This window comes from Rissa tridactyla, chromosome 6, assembly GCF_028500815.1.
Source record: "Rissa tridactyla isolate bRisTri1 chromosome 6, bRisTri1.patW.cur.20221130, whole genome shotgun sequence".
Classification (NCBI taxonomy): domain Eukaryota; kingdom Metazoa; phylum Chordata; class Aves; order Charadriiformes; family Laridae; genus Rissa; species Rissa tridactyla.
In genome coordinates this window covers 23,392,922-23,409,258 of record NC_071471.1, presented here as the reverse complement: position 1 = coordinate 23,409,258, position 16,337 = coordinate 23,392,922, and the positions used below count along the sequence as shown (strand labels likewise).

The 16,337-nt window shown below is 40.7% G+C and overlaps 1 protein-coding gene across 1 annotated transcript in view; it reads left to right on the top strand.

Annotated features, from left to right (window-relative positions):
• SPHKAP (SPHK1 interactor, AKAP domain containing) overlaps window positions 1–11,801 on the top strand; it is a 72,473-nt gene extending 60,672 nt beyond the window's left edge. Inside the window, exons 8-12 of the mRNA XM_054207491.1 lie at window positions 2,609–2,788; window positions 4,690–4,776; window positions 6,756–6,808; window positions 6,894–7,078; window positions 9,690–11,801. Coding sequence (XP_054063466.1) covers window positions 2,609–2,788; window positions 4,690–4,776; window positions 6,756–6,808; window positions 6,894–7,078; window positions 9,690–9,833 — 649 coding nt within the window. The 3' untranslated portion in view covers window positions 9,834–11,801. The remainder of the gene's footprint in view (window positions 1–2,608; window positions 2,789–4,689; window positions 4,777–6,755; window positions 6,809–6,893; window positions 7,079–9,689) is intronic.
• Window positions 11,802–16,337: the final 4,536 nt, after the last annotated feature.

Sequence of the window (16,337 nt, the reverse complement as noted above, 5' to 3'; positions counted from 1 at the left end):
TCAAGGCGTTGCCTATTTTTAACTATACTTCTTCATCGTGTCTGTTACTTTAATGGTATCTAACTGCCAATCACTTGGAGCATTGCAGCACCCCATTATCTCAGAGTGATAGAAAGAGCGCAGGTGCTAGTGTTAGAAACCATTTTGTAGCTCATTTATTCTAGGCAGTGCTCTGTTTTGGCTTTTGACAAAGCTCTGCTTGAAGTGAAAAAGCATGTACTTTCCAGTGTATGGTAGTAATTAGGTGGATAATTATCATAGTGTCGCTATTCTTTCATACTGACTCTCCCTTCCTAACCTTCCTCTTCCTTTGAACGCAACCTGCTTTTAATAAGATACATTTAGAAATCTGCCTATTTAGAATCTTGACTGCTTGAAAATGAAGTTATTTTCGTACAGTTTATGAGCCCTTTAATAACAACTTTTCCTCTGCCTTTGACGCAGAGTTCCCAAAGTGGCTATGGGAAATTTAAAGCAATAGGATTAGTAGGGCAGAATTAGTTCCCAGATGCTACACCTACATGAGCATTTTGGTTCAGCAATGCAGCGCAGTTCTGAATCAACTTGTCTCTATTTCCATGCACCGGCTCTGCCTGCAGCATGCAGTGCAGATTTCTTGTAAAGGAATCTCAACCAGAAGCTACGTAAGTGCGCTCGTACCCCAAACTGGGAAGGCAAAGCTTCCAGTGGTTCTTCACATGGATTTGAACCACTTGTGGCATGGCTGTCTATACCAAGTCCAGGCTGAAGTGAAAACAGAAAACACGAAAATATACATAATGTAGATATAAAAGTATCAGCACCAATTGCTTTGATCCACTGGTCCGCTCCTACCACGTGAAATTACTTGCTAGTGTAGCTACAGGCACACAGGACTCCAGGCAAAATATCAAGCAGACATATAATCAATTAGAAAAAAATAAAATAATAAAGCAAAAAGCCCTGCAGGCCTAAGGAAGAGGTCTTCAGCAAGGAAAGAGAATTTTTTCTTGTACGTAGGCAGTGCAACAGACCCAGTCCTGTCACAGATGCACAGAAACCGTTCCAACTGACTGTTCAGAAGTGGGGAACTGTCAGTTCAAAGCATCACTAGTCTGAGATGTAATTGCATAATGAATGAAACAAAACCCAAAGTGCCAAGGACCATCCCACACAAAAATCGCTCATGTTTTGGGCCAAGTATTAGGTGCCACCTGCCCTGTATCAAAAATCTGAATAACACCACTACCCTGCGACCTGACTGCTCAGTGCCTCCGTGTTACTACAGATGATGAGTTTTGGACCCGAGGGGTCAGGGATGACAGGCGCAGTTATTTGACAGATGTTGACTGCCTGCTGGAGCAGAAACCCCAGGCAAACAACCCCCTTTCTCCCTGTACAGGAGGCTGCCTCTCCCTCTGGCATCCAGCATTCATGCAGCAACTTCTCAGTTGTCCTGAGAGCGAGAGCACAGCAGAGAGAGACATCCAAGATGTCTCAGTATATTCTAAAGTTAATTACTTGGGAGCAGTAGAATTTTGGGGCGGATCTCTTGCTCCAACTGAAGACAGGGCGCCTCAGCCACAGCTGTAGATAAAAGTCTGAAGGCAAGAACTTCTCTAGAGGGATCCCGCAGAGGGTTGCCAGTGTGCATTACACTCTTTTAATCACAAAGTTGCAGACGCAGATCACCCAGTAAATATAACAAAACTACAGTTGGTATCTGCAGTGATATAATTAATTCTTTCTTATCATCCAATAAGGGGGGGGGGTGTGGATTATTATACACTTTTCCGCCTGCATATCAAAAGTCCCACAGAAGTCTCACAAAGTCCAGTTTGGCTCTGAAAAGTTACCATAAATATAGTGGGGTTTATATATACGTGTCATATAAATATGTGTGTTTGTGACATATGTCAAGCGTGCAGAATTATAAAGCATTTGTCACTTAACCTGTATTTTCTAAACTCAGTCTGGGCTCCATATTCAGTCTGGTTTCTGACTACCTGCTGCACACCCACCTAGAAAAAGAATACTTTGTCCTTCCTCAACCTAAGCAGCAAAGATCCTAAGAAACACAGAAGGCTAAGAGTCATTAGTGATTCACAACCCACAATGCTTTCCTGCTTTTACTTCTAGACCCCTTTTGGATCTACAGTGCTAACAGAGTGGAAAACCCTGGCAAGAAACTGATTCACCCATTAGTAGGACAGGGATTTAGTGCCAATGTAGATTTCCAAGAAATGCTGTCATTCTGTATTAATATATACCATATATTTTAACCACAGATTGACTGAAGTGCATGAAGCAATAGGCCTATGCAGTAAGCAGTTCTTTTTGTACATGTAAAATCTTTTTGTGCAAGTTAAACCTTTTCTATGCATATTTCAGTATAAGGCTTACTTTGTTTTGTGTTTGTTTATGGCAGTCGTAAGATCCTTTTTTAAGAGCATCTCAGACCATACATTCAACTGGACTTTGTGTATAAATTATAAGCTTGTCCAATCTCTTGCATCTGTATAATTTGCAGCTTGGTTGACTTTAATGAGCAGCGTTGCCTGAAGATCGGTGGTACCAGTTTGTTTGCCTATATTATGATATCAGTGTGCCTTCCTTATCACCCTACCAGCAACAGTCCTCAGAGCAAACCAGATGCTGAAATCATAGGCGAGACAAAAACAGCTGAAGAATTTCCAAACCATCTCAGCAGCAGTGAAGAAAGCACTGGCAGCTGGTCCCAGCTAGCTAATGATGAGGACAATCCTGACGACACAAGTAGCTACTTGCAACTCAGCGAGCGATCCCTGAGGTACCCATATTTTCTGTTCTCAGTATACAATATAGTCTAATCAACCAAGCCAATGATTTGACTACCATGCATGAGAACTGAGGGTCAACAGCTCGAGATTTATTCAAAACACTGTAAAGAAAGTGCTTAATGACAAGTTCATCTCTTAATTTTTTTAAAAAAAGGAAACAATAGCCACATTCTTGTTCTCAGACAGGTCTTTTTATTATTGGTGAGCAGCTAGATTCAGACAAATAAAGAAAATTCCTGGCACCACTCAAATGCCTTACTCCTACAGTGAAAGGGACAGCAGACAAGCTAATTACTACGGTCTTTCCTTTGTTTTATTTGCTACTATTTGCATAATGTTTATTTTGGCATTTCCTTAGCTGAGATTGATGAGACTGCTATTCCCACCAGGTATTTGTGCATTGAGAGCAGAAATAGAGCTCTGATCTGCTTAGACTGGCGTGGGGGAGCAGATCAACAGAGGATGACAGAGTTCCCCCTCAGTAGGCACAAATTCCAGAGCTCCCGTTGCAGTGTGCCACTTTTTGTTCTTATTCAAGTCAGGACATGTGTTTAAAGATGTTATCTAGTCCTTAGAGTTTATATAAAATGATGTTAGTTTGACTTTAGCCCTTTCCCGAATTCAAATTGAGCAAGGTTTTTTCTTCACATGCTCTTAGACTAGGTTTTAAAATATTGTCAAGTAATTACATCTTTCTCTTGGGTATTAAGATGACAAGGAGGGAAGACAGTACAGCAATGAAGCAGGGAAACGAAAGAGGCTCTGCCAGAAAGCACTGCTAGCTGGCTGAAAAAATACTGAACAAAACTTGCCTGTCAATGTGGGTGAACATTCATCCCATTATTATGGTATCAACCTTTAATGAAATCCTTGGTCTGAGAGAGCTGATGTGTTGTGCCTTTTGGCTCTGCGTTGAAATAGAAATTGCTACAGCGAGTCTGAACGCATGCTGTACTGACACTGGCTCAGGAAAACCTGGTGGGGAAAGGAACTGTCTAGTCAATCCTTCTAACGTAAGGAAAAATACTATTAGTTGCTTTTCTAGTAAAAATTAAGTCTCAAGTTGACTCACCACGCAGATCTTCTTTGTGCTAATTGACTTGCAGACAGCAAATTCACAACCTATTCATCAGACTATTACAGTACCTGCATAAACATTCACTTTCAAATTTATAATGATGTTATAAAGTGAACTGGTACTACTTTTTCCAAATATTTTCAGATGTAATAATTAATTCTTGTGAAGAAGCCAAAGAGAACACTTCTACATATTACTGGTCCCAATGAGCACTGCCTTTAATTAAAATCACAATCTTTCAGAGTAGTCAGAAACATAAGCGGCCATCACTGTACCTGTGGGTTCCATCATATCCCCGATAGTATTTGGGGTATGATGTAAAACACCAAAACTGCTGTCAGTAACGTGCATGGAGTCACCCAGCAGGTAAGTAGTGTGATGGGCAACCAAGTGCCTTGTTGTAACCCACCACGTTCAGAGGTATCTGAATCTCTGCAGGTTTTTTCCAAGACATCTCTATACCCGATAATCCTTCTTTTCAAGGACTCGTGCTGACTTGTTTTTTGTTTGAGGCCGAACGTTAATTACATAAGCCATTCACAAATAGATGGTCCACTTTTTTTTTCCTCCAATTTACAGCATCACTTGATACATGCTCCAGCTACAACTATTTTAATAAAAGCCTCATTATTTTGAGCAGATTAGTGTGCTTCATTTTGGGAACCACTTGCTGAGCACAATTGATTTTGTGGAACTCTGCCTTACAGGGGGCAGCCTCTTCACTTTGCTTTGTACATAAATAAATTTTAAAAAGATGTATGGAGACATGTTCAGTGCAGCTTGGCACTAATATTTAAACTTTTGCTTTGTCAGCAATGGCAACAGCAGTACAACTAGCAGTCTTGGCATTATGGACCTGGAAATTTATCAGGAGAACGTGCCATCTTCTCCTATGATTAAGTAAGTAGTCACTGAAGTGAGACTTGGTGTCTAGTCTAATTTTAACTGCAAATCATTTACACCATATAAAATGTGCCAAGCCCTGCTTTGCACCTGCTGCTGAGCCTGCCGATAGTTTCAGGAAAAAGCACATGCAGGTGTCTGCGCAGACTGACAGCACTAGACAGTGAAAGACTATAGGAAAGCCCGCCCGGGTGGATCTCTCGAGAGAATATGGATCCACCAACCGCTCTGCCTAAAAGACAGGTTTCTGCAGTATCAGTTTCCCCTTGTGTGAACTTTCTTCTCCAAATAACTTCAAATATTATCAAAACTCTATTGCAATAGCAAGTAAGGTCAAGCAAATGAGGATATATTAAAGTCAAAGGAAAAAAATATGACAGCATTCTTTCCAAGAGCAATAATAATTTGGCCCAAAGTACATCTAACCTAGTGTTTCTGAGCATGTTTCTACAGAGCATGCAGTAAAATTATCAAGAGATGTACAAGTACCTGCCCAAAGATTCTGGTACCCTGAAACCTGGTATAAGCTGCCAGCTGGTGAATGTCACGATGCAGCCAGGGCATGGCCACTGCGGAAGTGCACGGACTGTACATCACGCATTGAGCATGGGAACTCTGGGGAGTCGCTGACATCAGAAAATCTTCACAGCTCATTACCAGACTATACTACAGCTTTCCTGCTTTCAAGAGGCTCTCTTTTTGTAAGAAATCTGGGCATTCGTATTTCTGTAAAGGTACATGCATTCTCTCTCAGCTGCTGATTCAGAGACTAACCTTGTTGAAACATTCCCGTCTTCTCAGTAGGCAGTGATACCTCCTACACACGTTCTTAAAGATGACCCCTCTCCCTTATATTTCCGACGGATAAATTTCTGTCTCCCCTTGTTACCTTTCAGGGGTTATACTCAGGTGTTAGCCAATAGGCGTGAGAAGTTTGTACTTTCACAAATTAAAGTCGAGGCACCGAATACATCTGCTGTTCAAAGAGAAAATCTGGTGGGAAGTTACTAAGCACCTATGATTCTAAGTCATGACACACCATACGTTGCATGCTGCCATTTTATTCTTTCCTCTCACATCTTGCAGTAATGCCTACACAAGTATATATAATCTTGGTTCTTTGAAGCCTTGGGGGAGATTCTGAAATCCTGTGAATGAGCGTGGTAAGAGTAGCATCTTCCCACGCTAGAAACAAAATCTTACACTTGCAGCGTTCCCCCTGGTTGAGGGCAGGATGGGACGGCCTGAAGGGTGTACTGTGAGTGCCACCCCTCCAGGAGCGATGAAAAGAATGCAATAGCTGTGACATCAATAGTGAATTTACAGTCTCCTGCCACACATACACGAGCACGGATATTGTGTTCAGAAACAGAAGCTGAAGCAGTGACCACATGCCAGCAGTTTGTTCCCTGTAGTTTAACAAGAGGGTACATAAGAAATTAAGATCTTTGGAAATTTTTGCAAGGTGTAAACAGAATTTGTTTACCCAAACAGCTAATATATTTAAAACCAGCAGTAGTTGAAGTCATTGATAGCTATGATTGTATTTAGCTACGAAAGATAAAACTAGAAAGCAAGACTAGAAAGGATTCAGCTAGGGAGCACAGTGCTGCAAAATGCAGACGTTGGAAGTTCAGTATTTCCCCCCAGGTTATGAGACTTGCTGGGTCTTACCATAACATCATTTGCTTGTCATCGTGTAAAGATACACAGATCCTGATGAAATGTAATACACAGTGCAACCAGTACAAGTACTTCATCTTATTACGGGAATAATGCTGCAATTCCGATAGCTTTTCCTGATTTACAGATTAAATGAATGAAATATATTCCACATTTTATTATTTCATCCTATGTAACTTTTTTCTTGCAGTTTTCTAGGTCTTACATTGAGGGATAAGTTTATCCATCATGAAGCAATGTTGTAGACTATTGCTAAATATCACTAACAAGCTTTGTTGTTGTTTGTTTCTAAGTGAATTAGTAGAAGAAAAGGTTTTCCTTAAAGAACAGACAGAAAATACAGAGGGTAAGTTGAACCATATCAATTAAAGCATACAATTTGAAGTTAACAGAAGTAATTGCACAGTAACTGCTGGGATTATTTTTTCCAGAAAGTACTTCTGGGCTTTCGGTGGGAACAGCCAATTGTCAAAAGGACCTACTGGTGATAAACTTTGATCTGGAACCAGAGTGCCCCGATGCAGAGCTGCGAGCCACCCTGCAGTGGATAGCCGCTTCTGAACTTGGAATTCCGACCATCTATTTTAAGAAATCTCAGGAAAACAGAATTGAAAAGGTAGCATTTACAGAAATAGGCATACTATTAATTCACTTTAATTACAGTAGCAGTTAGGATTTATTGAAGTTACTGAACTTAAAAGCAGATGCAACAAACTGTTCATTACAGCAAGATGGCAATGCTACTGTTTATTGCAGAAAGGGAGGAGAGGATTAAACGTGTCAGAATATCAGGTATGTGAAATATTTAGTAGACTGTCCATGGCACAAGAAACACTATCACCATGAGACCTCCTCCAAAGCCTCTGTAACATGCTTTGATTAATCTGTTCACTTTTTCATATCAGTGGTGCGCTGTGTCAATGCCCAAAGCAGAATTAATAGAGTCCTTTATATGGCTGCATTTGAAGGGTTGCAGGTAACTTACATGGATTTTAAGCTTAAAAAAATAAAAATAAAAGTCACTTTCCCATCAACATCACACATACAAAGTCCTGCTACTCAGCAACAGTAAGAGCTGAGGATGATGCAAGACATAAATTGGACTTAAGATTTCCAGCTTTGAAATTCCTTAGTCCTTAGGCAGGTTCGGCCTTGCCTGCAACGCTGATCAGGGCAGCCTCAGGCAGCTCCGAACTTGTGCCTGGCTATCACAAATTGCTACAGCTAGGGCTACAGCAGGGTACCACGAGGGCCTGACAGATCCTCCTACATTTATGCGAGCTCTACCATGGCCAAATGCATTGGCTTTATAGTCACTTTGTGCTGGCAGAAAGAGATTGCTCCTCCTCAAGGAATGGGCCCGCTGCTCAAATGTACAGAAGAGACGAACTGCAAAACAAAAATAACCTGGATTAGCTCAGGTTCAGCTTCTGCACCAGAGCTGATCAAAAGTTTGGAGGATAGGCAGGATGGACCTACCTGTGTAGGCATGCCCTTAGATTATTACTACCCTGAGAAACAGTTTTAGCCGCAGCAGTGACCAACCAGTGTTTCCAGCGGAGCCACACTTGCAATCACACAAATGTTACTTGGAAAATTAGACTGATTGATTGAAATATTTTGAATCATTGTATAGAAGTTACGAAGCACCTCCCCAGGCTTAGCAATAAAAAAGTTCTGTGTGTGCCAGTACTCTTCTGCCCCTGCTCAGGTATAGCTCAGCTCTGCCAACCACCACCATGAAAGCCGGAGTCTCTTTCCAGAGAGAGGCAGAGACAGACTACCAGAAGCGAGAAACGTTCCGAGGTATCAGTCCAAGCCAGAGCACCAAGAGCAACACTGAAGTCCAAAACGGCCACAAGAAGTGCAGACTCTTTCTATTCCTGAATGATTAGTCAGCGCTCCATGGGAGACACCACCAAATGCCACCTACAACATTTCAGGACTAACCAAAACAGCCCCTTTTCCAAGAGCAGCAAGAACGGCTCAAACCTCAGGGCTTATAAAAAGTGCCACAATATTCAAATCAATTAATGAAAAAAGTGTTACAAATCAGTATTTTGGTCTTTTAAAATAATGTCTATGGGAAGATCATTTTGAGTAGCAGAGATATTGTTTGATTTTCTTGAGTACATGCATTTGGGAATCATAAACATAATTTAAAATGCATTCAGCAGCAACAGTCCAAATTGCATCTAATTAAAGAAACAGCTGTCAGCTTTACCCATGTGCTTTGGCAAACAGTTAATTCAATTGCAAAAATACACTAGAGAATAATGAAGCACATCCTGCCTACAACAGTGCTCTTGGAAATCGCGTGCCTATTAAATATCATTAAAATACATATTAAAAGTTTAGGCTTCAGTATGTAAATAGCAAACAGCTACACTAGCTAGAGACACACAATATTTTCTTGTGTGGTTTAAAACTGGAAATGTAGAAGGAGCAAGCTAATTAGATATTGATTGTGAAATTCAAAGGAATGAAAAGCTTTGATTTGCATTTATGTGCTTCAGAAAAAAACAGGACCAGATGTATGACACTGTGAAGCCCATTATTAAGTACAAAGTGGACAAAATTCAGGATTTTTTTACAGCTGCTTAGGAACATATATTTAACCTCTGGTTTATCTAGAAGTTAAAAAAAAAAAAATAATCAAATATAGATCATCTCTGTGATTCAGCCACAAGTGTGGCAAATGTCTTCATGTGACAGAAGTTTACCCAGAATTCCCCTCTCACCAGTACTATGTGAATACTTCAAATACTGTGGGATGTATGTGTGGAAATACAGAAAGTTAAATGTAAGTCAAAATATAGCTAATGGTAATGAAGGAAGATTGTTTTTTTTCTTTAAAATGGATAGTCACGCTTCCATTATTTTGACAGCGAGCTGTCGATAACAAAGGAAATTGTGATCTTTATCAAGCTCGCTTTCACTGTTCTTACTTTCATTGCAATAAATAAGAAATAATTTATGAGAGCAGCTAATTTAGAAAGTGGGATGAGATCCGACCAGTCTTTGGGGAGCTGCGGAACTTCAGAAATGAAGTTTTATAAATAGAAAGAACCTTGATGTTGCTGTGCGGTGAATTGTGTCCACACCCTCCTACAGCAGCGCTTTTACAAAGGGTGGTCTTACAGCAGTTTGCGTGCATTTCTTTAACAAAACGTTAGCAAAATGTAAACTAAATCCTAAGCATGCTTTGTTTTGGTTTTTTTATTTAGTTTTTAGATGTTGTGGAATTAGTTCAACGGAAATCCTGGAAAGTGGGGGATATCTTTCACGCCGTGGTGCAGTACTGCAAGCTCAGTGAGGAAGGCCGAGAGGTGACGCCCAGCCTGTTTGACTGGCTCCTCGAATTGGGTTAAGAAAGTTCACCCGCGCAGCGTTTTTGTTTTATTCCCGTTTAAATAAGCAGTGGTTTGTGTAACGCTCTGACTTCCGAACATCACTGAATAAAACGAGCAAAGATATACAAACTCTACAGAAACAGCACACGTCTGTTCCGCAACTGAACCTGGAGCAAAGTGAAACCACGGTGTATTGTATCGTTCTGTATCATGAGGGACTCATGACATATTGTGCCGTAGGATGTACTGTACTAGGAGGGAATGGATTTTTAGCCTACACAGTAAAGGCTTTTTAGACTACACAGAAAAGGCTTAAGTATCTAATATGTTCCATTTTAATCAATTTGATTAAATCAATCAGCTAAAATGGGATAGTACACTAACATTCAGTTGTAAAACACCAATGTTTGTACACTTTAGCTATTAGCACCAGAGTGTGTTCCAGGACACCTAGAAACATCCATGTCCCTCGATAAATAATTTTTTTTTTTTTTTTTAAATGCCCATAGTCTGCTAAGAGGTAAAACCTTTTGAACACTTAACAACTTTGCAGTTAGACAACACAATAAAAAGCTGCTAAAAAACACAGTTTAGTTTCTTTCCATGTGATTATTTCTCTTCCATAGCTGTTCCCCATTCCCGTCTTCTTCTCAAGGAAACAAAATCTAGACTCTCAGTTATTAACCTTAAAAAAACTCATTGCTTTTCAGTGGGAGGCAGCGCAGTTCCGCACAGCTCGGCCCGGTCTGTCCCCGCACGTCAGGGCAGCAGGTTCCCGAGCCCCGTCCCACCGCAGACCTGCCGCCAGCCACCTCACCTCTGTGCCTCAGTGTCCCCGCCTGGTAAGAGGGAGTAACGATGGTACGTTTGTTACCTAAAGTGCTTCTGTTTGAAGCGCTGTGTAACATGCTACATATCAGTTAAAAGCGGTGGGGGAAAAAAAAAAAAAGAAACTATTTTAATTTTAATCAAATAAATTGTTAATAAGGTGAAGAAATGCACACCTGAAAAGAGCACCGTCTCATTATAAAAATCTTAACATTAATTTTTGTAACTTACAAGAAAGCAAAATGATTGTTAAAATTTCAGCAGACATACTTGTTCATTTTGGATATAAATGTGTGGACCGTATGTGATAGTTCACATCCCTATAACATTTATATTACTGTTTGCTAAGATATACTATGGTATCGCCTTGGTGAGATGATCTGTCAGTATCACGCACTTAATGAGACATTCTCTTGACTCTGCCAAAGAGATTGGTTTTGAATTGAAAGGTAACTATAACTTATCACACCACAGCCCTTCTGGGATTTGTTTCTTTGAAAATATTTATCTTTCATCTCTCCCTACCCCAAATAGCATATAGAAAACCTGCCTGCTTTTCCCAATAAAATATTTAAGAGATGTTTTATTTTCCATATAATAGTATATGCTTCTGTAATATTTCTTGGGGAAAAAAAACCAAACTATCCTTTTGCACTAAATATTTTTGAAAATTTTGAAGTAGTTTTAAATAATTTATGAAAAAGAGCCATATTCTCAATTTTATCTTTAAAACCATTCCTGAACTTGCATGATTGCATCACTCATTTGTTACAAAATACATACTGTTAGTGAATCGAAATCAAACGTGGAACATTAAACAACATGAGGAATTCTAGATCTACTCTGCAGTGTGAACAAAACAGCAAAGGTCGCTTTGCTGTCAAGGTCACTTTATTGCGTACACTGAAGGTAACTGTGCGGTGCCGCAGCCCGCTCCTAAGAATTGCTGAACATCCGTAACTCCCACCCACACGAGCGGCAACTCCGAATGCTCAGCGTTGGAGGCTGAAAGTTAATAAAAAGCACCAAGTATTATAGGCTCAAAGTGCTTTGTTTGAGTTAATAAACCGGACAGTGTATTTATTTTTAAACCAAGTACAGTTAGTTGTCAGTATACAATTTTTTGCTGTGATAGAATAAATGTTTACTTATCCTACAAAGCACAAATATCATGACAGAGTTGTAACAGTGTGATGCAGTTTCTCTGTACAGTAGTTCTTAATGTTGCAATTTATTCAGAAATAAATTTATGTTATGATGTGTGTCCTCTTTGCCTTCTTAAGAAGTTCATGAATGTGCTGTGTTTTTTTCTGACCTATTAAAGAATATTTGCCTGCCATCCCTGTAGCTTCTCAAAGCTCTGCTTCCGAATGAAAAGCCTGCCCCGTGGGCCTGACCAAAACAAGTCAGAGCAAGCTCCAGGTCCTACCTCAGGACCAAAGCTCCGGCTTTACTCGGGTTCCACAATTCATTGCAGTGATGCAAGGCTAATCATAACATTCTTAGTAGCACAGTAAAATAAAGAGAAATTACACATTCATTCTGAGAATTAACCCCAGAATAACTCCAGATAAATGCCAAATCTCTATTTAGGGCTCGCTCTGGACACTTTAGGTACCTGCAGGAGGTGGGGAGACACAAGTTCAGGACTTCCTTCTGCTTGCTTAAGTTTGCACAGATATTTACTGCCCTATTCCCCAGGTGTAAAAGGTATTTCTACTGCTAAACAGAAAAGGAAACCAACACTTAGCTGAGCAAATCAGAACTGGACTTGTCCACCATTAAAAAAGGCTGAAAAAAAATAAAGTCAACTTTAATGACACATAAATGAGAACTTTGTAAAATCTCAGAGTAAAGTACACGCAGTTCAGCCTTTCTATGTACATGAGATGCAGGTAGTTAATATCACGAGGGCCCAGAGCGGGTGGCTGCTCACTGTCTTTCCCAATACAAACTAAGACCCAACAAACAAAACTCATACAAGCCAGATTAAAAGCAAACAGAAAGAGGCGACGCGTCACCAAATGAGAGGATGCAGAACTCATACATAGGTTCAAGTGGGAGCTGGATACGTACTTGAGAGAGATGCACCACAATTTACTAAACAAGAGAAGCCCTCTGAGCCTCAGGAGATGCCCTGGCCACCAGAGGCCACCCATGGCAGCAGCAGCCCCTTGCCGCAGCCCCTGCTGCGGTGCCGCTCCCGGCCAGGGCTGCCCCTCACCCTGTCACTGCAGAAAGGCTCCGGGGAAAGGTGCCTCCCGCCCTGGTGTTGACTCCACCACCCACCTAACGGAGAGCAGAATTTGGCCTGTAGATATGTTGATTCAAACACTAGAGAACTACCAATTGAAAAATAAGTATTTAAAACCTTCATTTTCAGTTTGGTTTTGTTGAGGGTTCTTTTAATGTTGGGATCATTAGAAGCTGAAAAACTATAGTCTTCCTCAATTTTGTCATAACACTGAAGATTGTCACAGTATCTTCAAGTAAATTAACCATTTTATAATGGTTTATGATAAAAATGGTCACCTGTTTACAGTTATCCTATCAAATTCAGCAGGTAACTTTTCTGGAGAGGCTGATTTTATTGTTCCTCTTGTCCAGGTTCATGCAGAGCTGCATGACAGACGAGCATAAGAACGTCACCATGAACCCTGCACTCTGACTTTCAAAATGTCAGGGGAAAAAAAAAATCACCACTCCATTGAAATAAAGAGCCCACCTGAGCTACTTACTAAGTAAAACAAATTCCAGCTGAGAAGGAAAGCACACCCGCACCAGCCAATTTAAGAATTTTACTTCAAGCCAGAGCCGTTCCTAAGCCTTTGCTAAGTATGAGCAAACTCACAATGCCACTATTCAATTTTTCAAACCCACTCTAAAGCCAGTCATCACGAGGAACAGGCCCTCAGAAAGCAACTTGCAGCTGTACAGCATTTAGCAGGATAGTTAGTTAAATTAGACAGCTGGACCATCAAGCTAATTAAAACAATTTGCAATGAAGACAGGTCTGGCTGGTGGATAACGTGCCTTCCTCACAGCTTCGGCCGAAAATTAGACAGTGAAGTGCAGCAAACTGCAAAAATATAACCAAGCAGGATATAGTTCATATCCTTTCATGAACTACCCAGCAAATGCAAGTGATCGCATGGAAGGAGCCAAAAAAGAAATTCTCACAAAATGCCACTTTTAAAACATGAGTGGATATGAGTATTATTATCATCTGTTCAGAAAATAATTTGAATCTTAAGAGATACCAAAAGCATGCATCAAGAGTCCAAGTATACACCACATGCTTTCACGGAGATCCTTGTCTGTGTCTTGCAAAAACCTGTTCTGTCCTGAGGAAGCTACACGGTCCAAGCTACAGGCTGCTTTCCCAGAAAAACAAACTCGTGTATTCCCAGAGATACATACTGGAAGGATGCAGAGGTCTAAAGGCCAGAAACAACACAGCAAATACGATTTCCACTGTGACAGGCCTCACTGAAGCACACTTCAGGAGTCTCCGGAGGGAACCCTTTTCAATAAGGTGACAGCGAACCAATTTTGCCGGCATTTCAGGATATTGAAAGCCACATCCCACTCCAACCACCCAGTGATTAAAGCGGCAGCTCGGAGAGCGTAAGGTATGCAGAAGCCAAATGTTTTTATAAGATTAAAAAGGCACCAGACAATAGAGTTAGAGCACACACATACGCTATTTCGGTTTCAGGGACTGAAGTGGAATTAAGAGAAAGGGATCAAGCTGCTACCAGAGACATATTTTAGGATGATACATCTATACAATGCACTTTTAACGTACATCTTTACAACTTATTAAATCTACCTACGGGTAAACCAAGGCGCAGAGCACCTAACATCAAAGCATTCATATGATGGTACCTAGGGTACTATTGAAGTTCTCACGAGGCGCCAAGTCAACACAATTTTCATCAGCACTGTGAATCGCACCAGATGTGAATGTATTTCACATTTGAGCAGGAAACCTGGATAACTTAGCCCGAAAAACAATTCTACTCACTCAGTGAATCTAGGGAGAGTCAGAAATAGAGCCCAGATGGCCTCCCAGTCCAACGCTCGGTCTACAAAACCTCGACTCGCTCACAATTTCACATAAAAATAGGACAATAGCTCAAAGCCAAAAGCTACTACAGATGTTCGATTCACTGAGTCACTAGCATGGTATAAGAGAAAAATCATAAAGGAAAAGGCAACAGAAAATAACTCATCCTGAAAGATTCAGAAAAAAAAAAAATACTTCCTAATCACAGTCCAAAGATTTTTTTTCACTTTCTGATGGTTACACAGCAAGTCAAATTTCAGTTTTTAACAACGTAACAGTATTTGTACACATTTCATTATAGTAATTTTCCTCTGATTTTGTCAGCTGGAAATCCCCCATGTCACACCTATAAGCACAGGTGCGAAGCGATCTAGAGACACTGGGCAATTCTAAAGTAACACAGAACCACACTGCCCTTCCTGCCCCTTTTAATTCCGAATTACTGAGACACACTTTCAATATCCTAAGCCTTTGCACAAGACAACAGGAAACACCACAAGCATTACAGTAACATTAATATCAGCCACTTTGCCTACTGGTAAAGGTTTAATTTTAAATGATCTGCAGCACACTGCTCCCACAACACGACACTGCTTGAAACAACCAGGATATTTGCCAAGTGACGACAGGCACTTTTGTTTCTTCGTTTACACACAAGGATGCTGGCAAGCCTTCACTCAGAATGCATCCGCATTAGTAACTTCCTATTCAATTTAACAACATTTAGAAGTCAAGTCCATAACCACCTAGAGATGTATTATATAAACAAAATACCTTCAAGTTCATTCTCTGCTGCACTCTTCCTTTTTTCTTTCAGTCAACACACACACACTGTGTTCAATCCTACCCTCTTTGCCTCTCCATCCTTCTTCCAAGGCAGCCAGAAGAGACCAGTCAGCTCTGCTCCTTCACTGCTCCCCTACAAAGAGCAACTGTGCTTCCAGGTGCTCTGCTAGGCAGTGGGGAGAGCTCTGCACAGGTGAAACCTGTTGGCAATTGCTGGTGAGAGATGAGGCTGGGCCAGAGCTCTTTGTACAGTGGTAAAGAACTTGCGGGAGCTCCTCATCCACTTCTCAGTTTCTGTCATCATCCTTACAAGTGGGACCGTGTATTACAAGTAGCAAAACTGGCGTTTTAATTCAATACTTTATTACACAACAAAAAAATACAAAAGTACTCAGAGCAAGTGCATAACACCACCCCTTTCACACCTGAGGGTATTATAATGCTGTATTTTTTTTATTAAAAGGGTTACAGGTTAAAAATTACACGCAAAGAAATAGACTCATTCTACTGAATTCATTCACACTAATGATGATTCCTCTCAGGTGACTGGGATAACAGAGCCAGATCTTCTTGGTGGTACCAGTAAAGAGGCAACATGCACAGATTGAAATACAAGAAAACATTCCGTTAAAACATAAGGAAAAAAAATCCCAACTCTTTTTACTGTGAGAGTGATCAAACACTAAGCAGGTTGCCCAAAGAAACTGTGGAGTCTCCGTCCTTGGAGATATTCAAAACCATGTCAGTCGTGGGCAGCCTGCTTGGTTGACAGTGCTTTAGCAGGGGCGTCGTACTAGACGATCTCCAGAGGTCCCTTCCAACTTCTACTATTCTGTGAT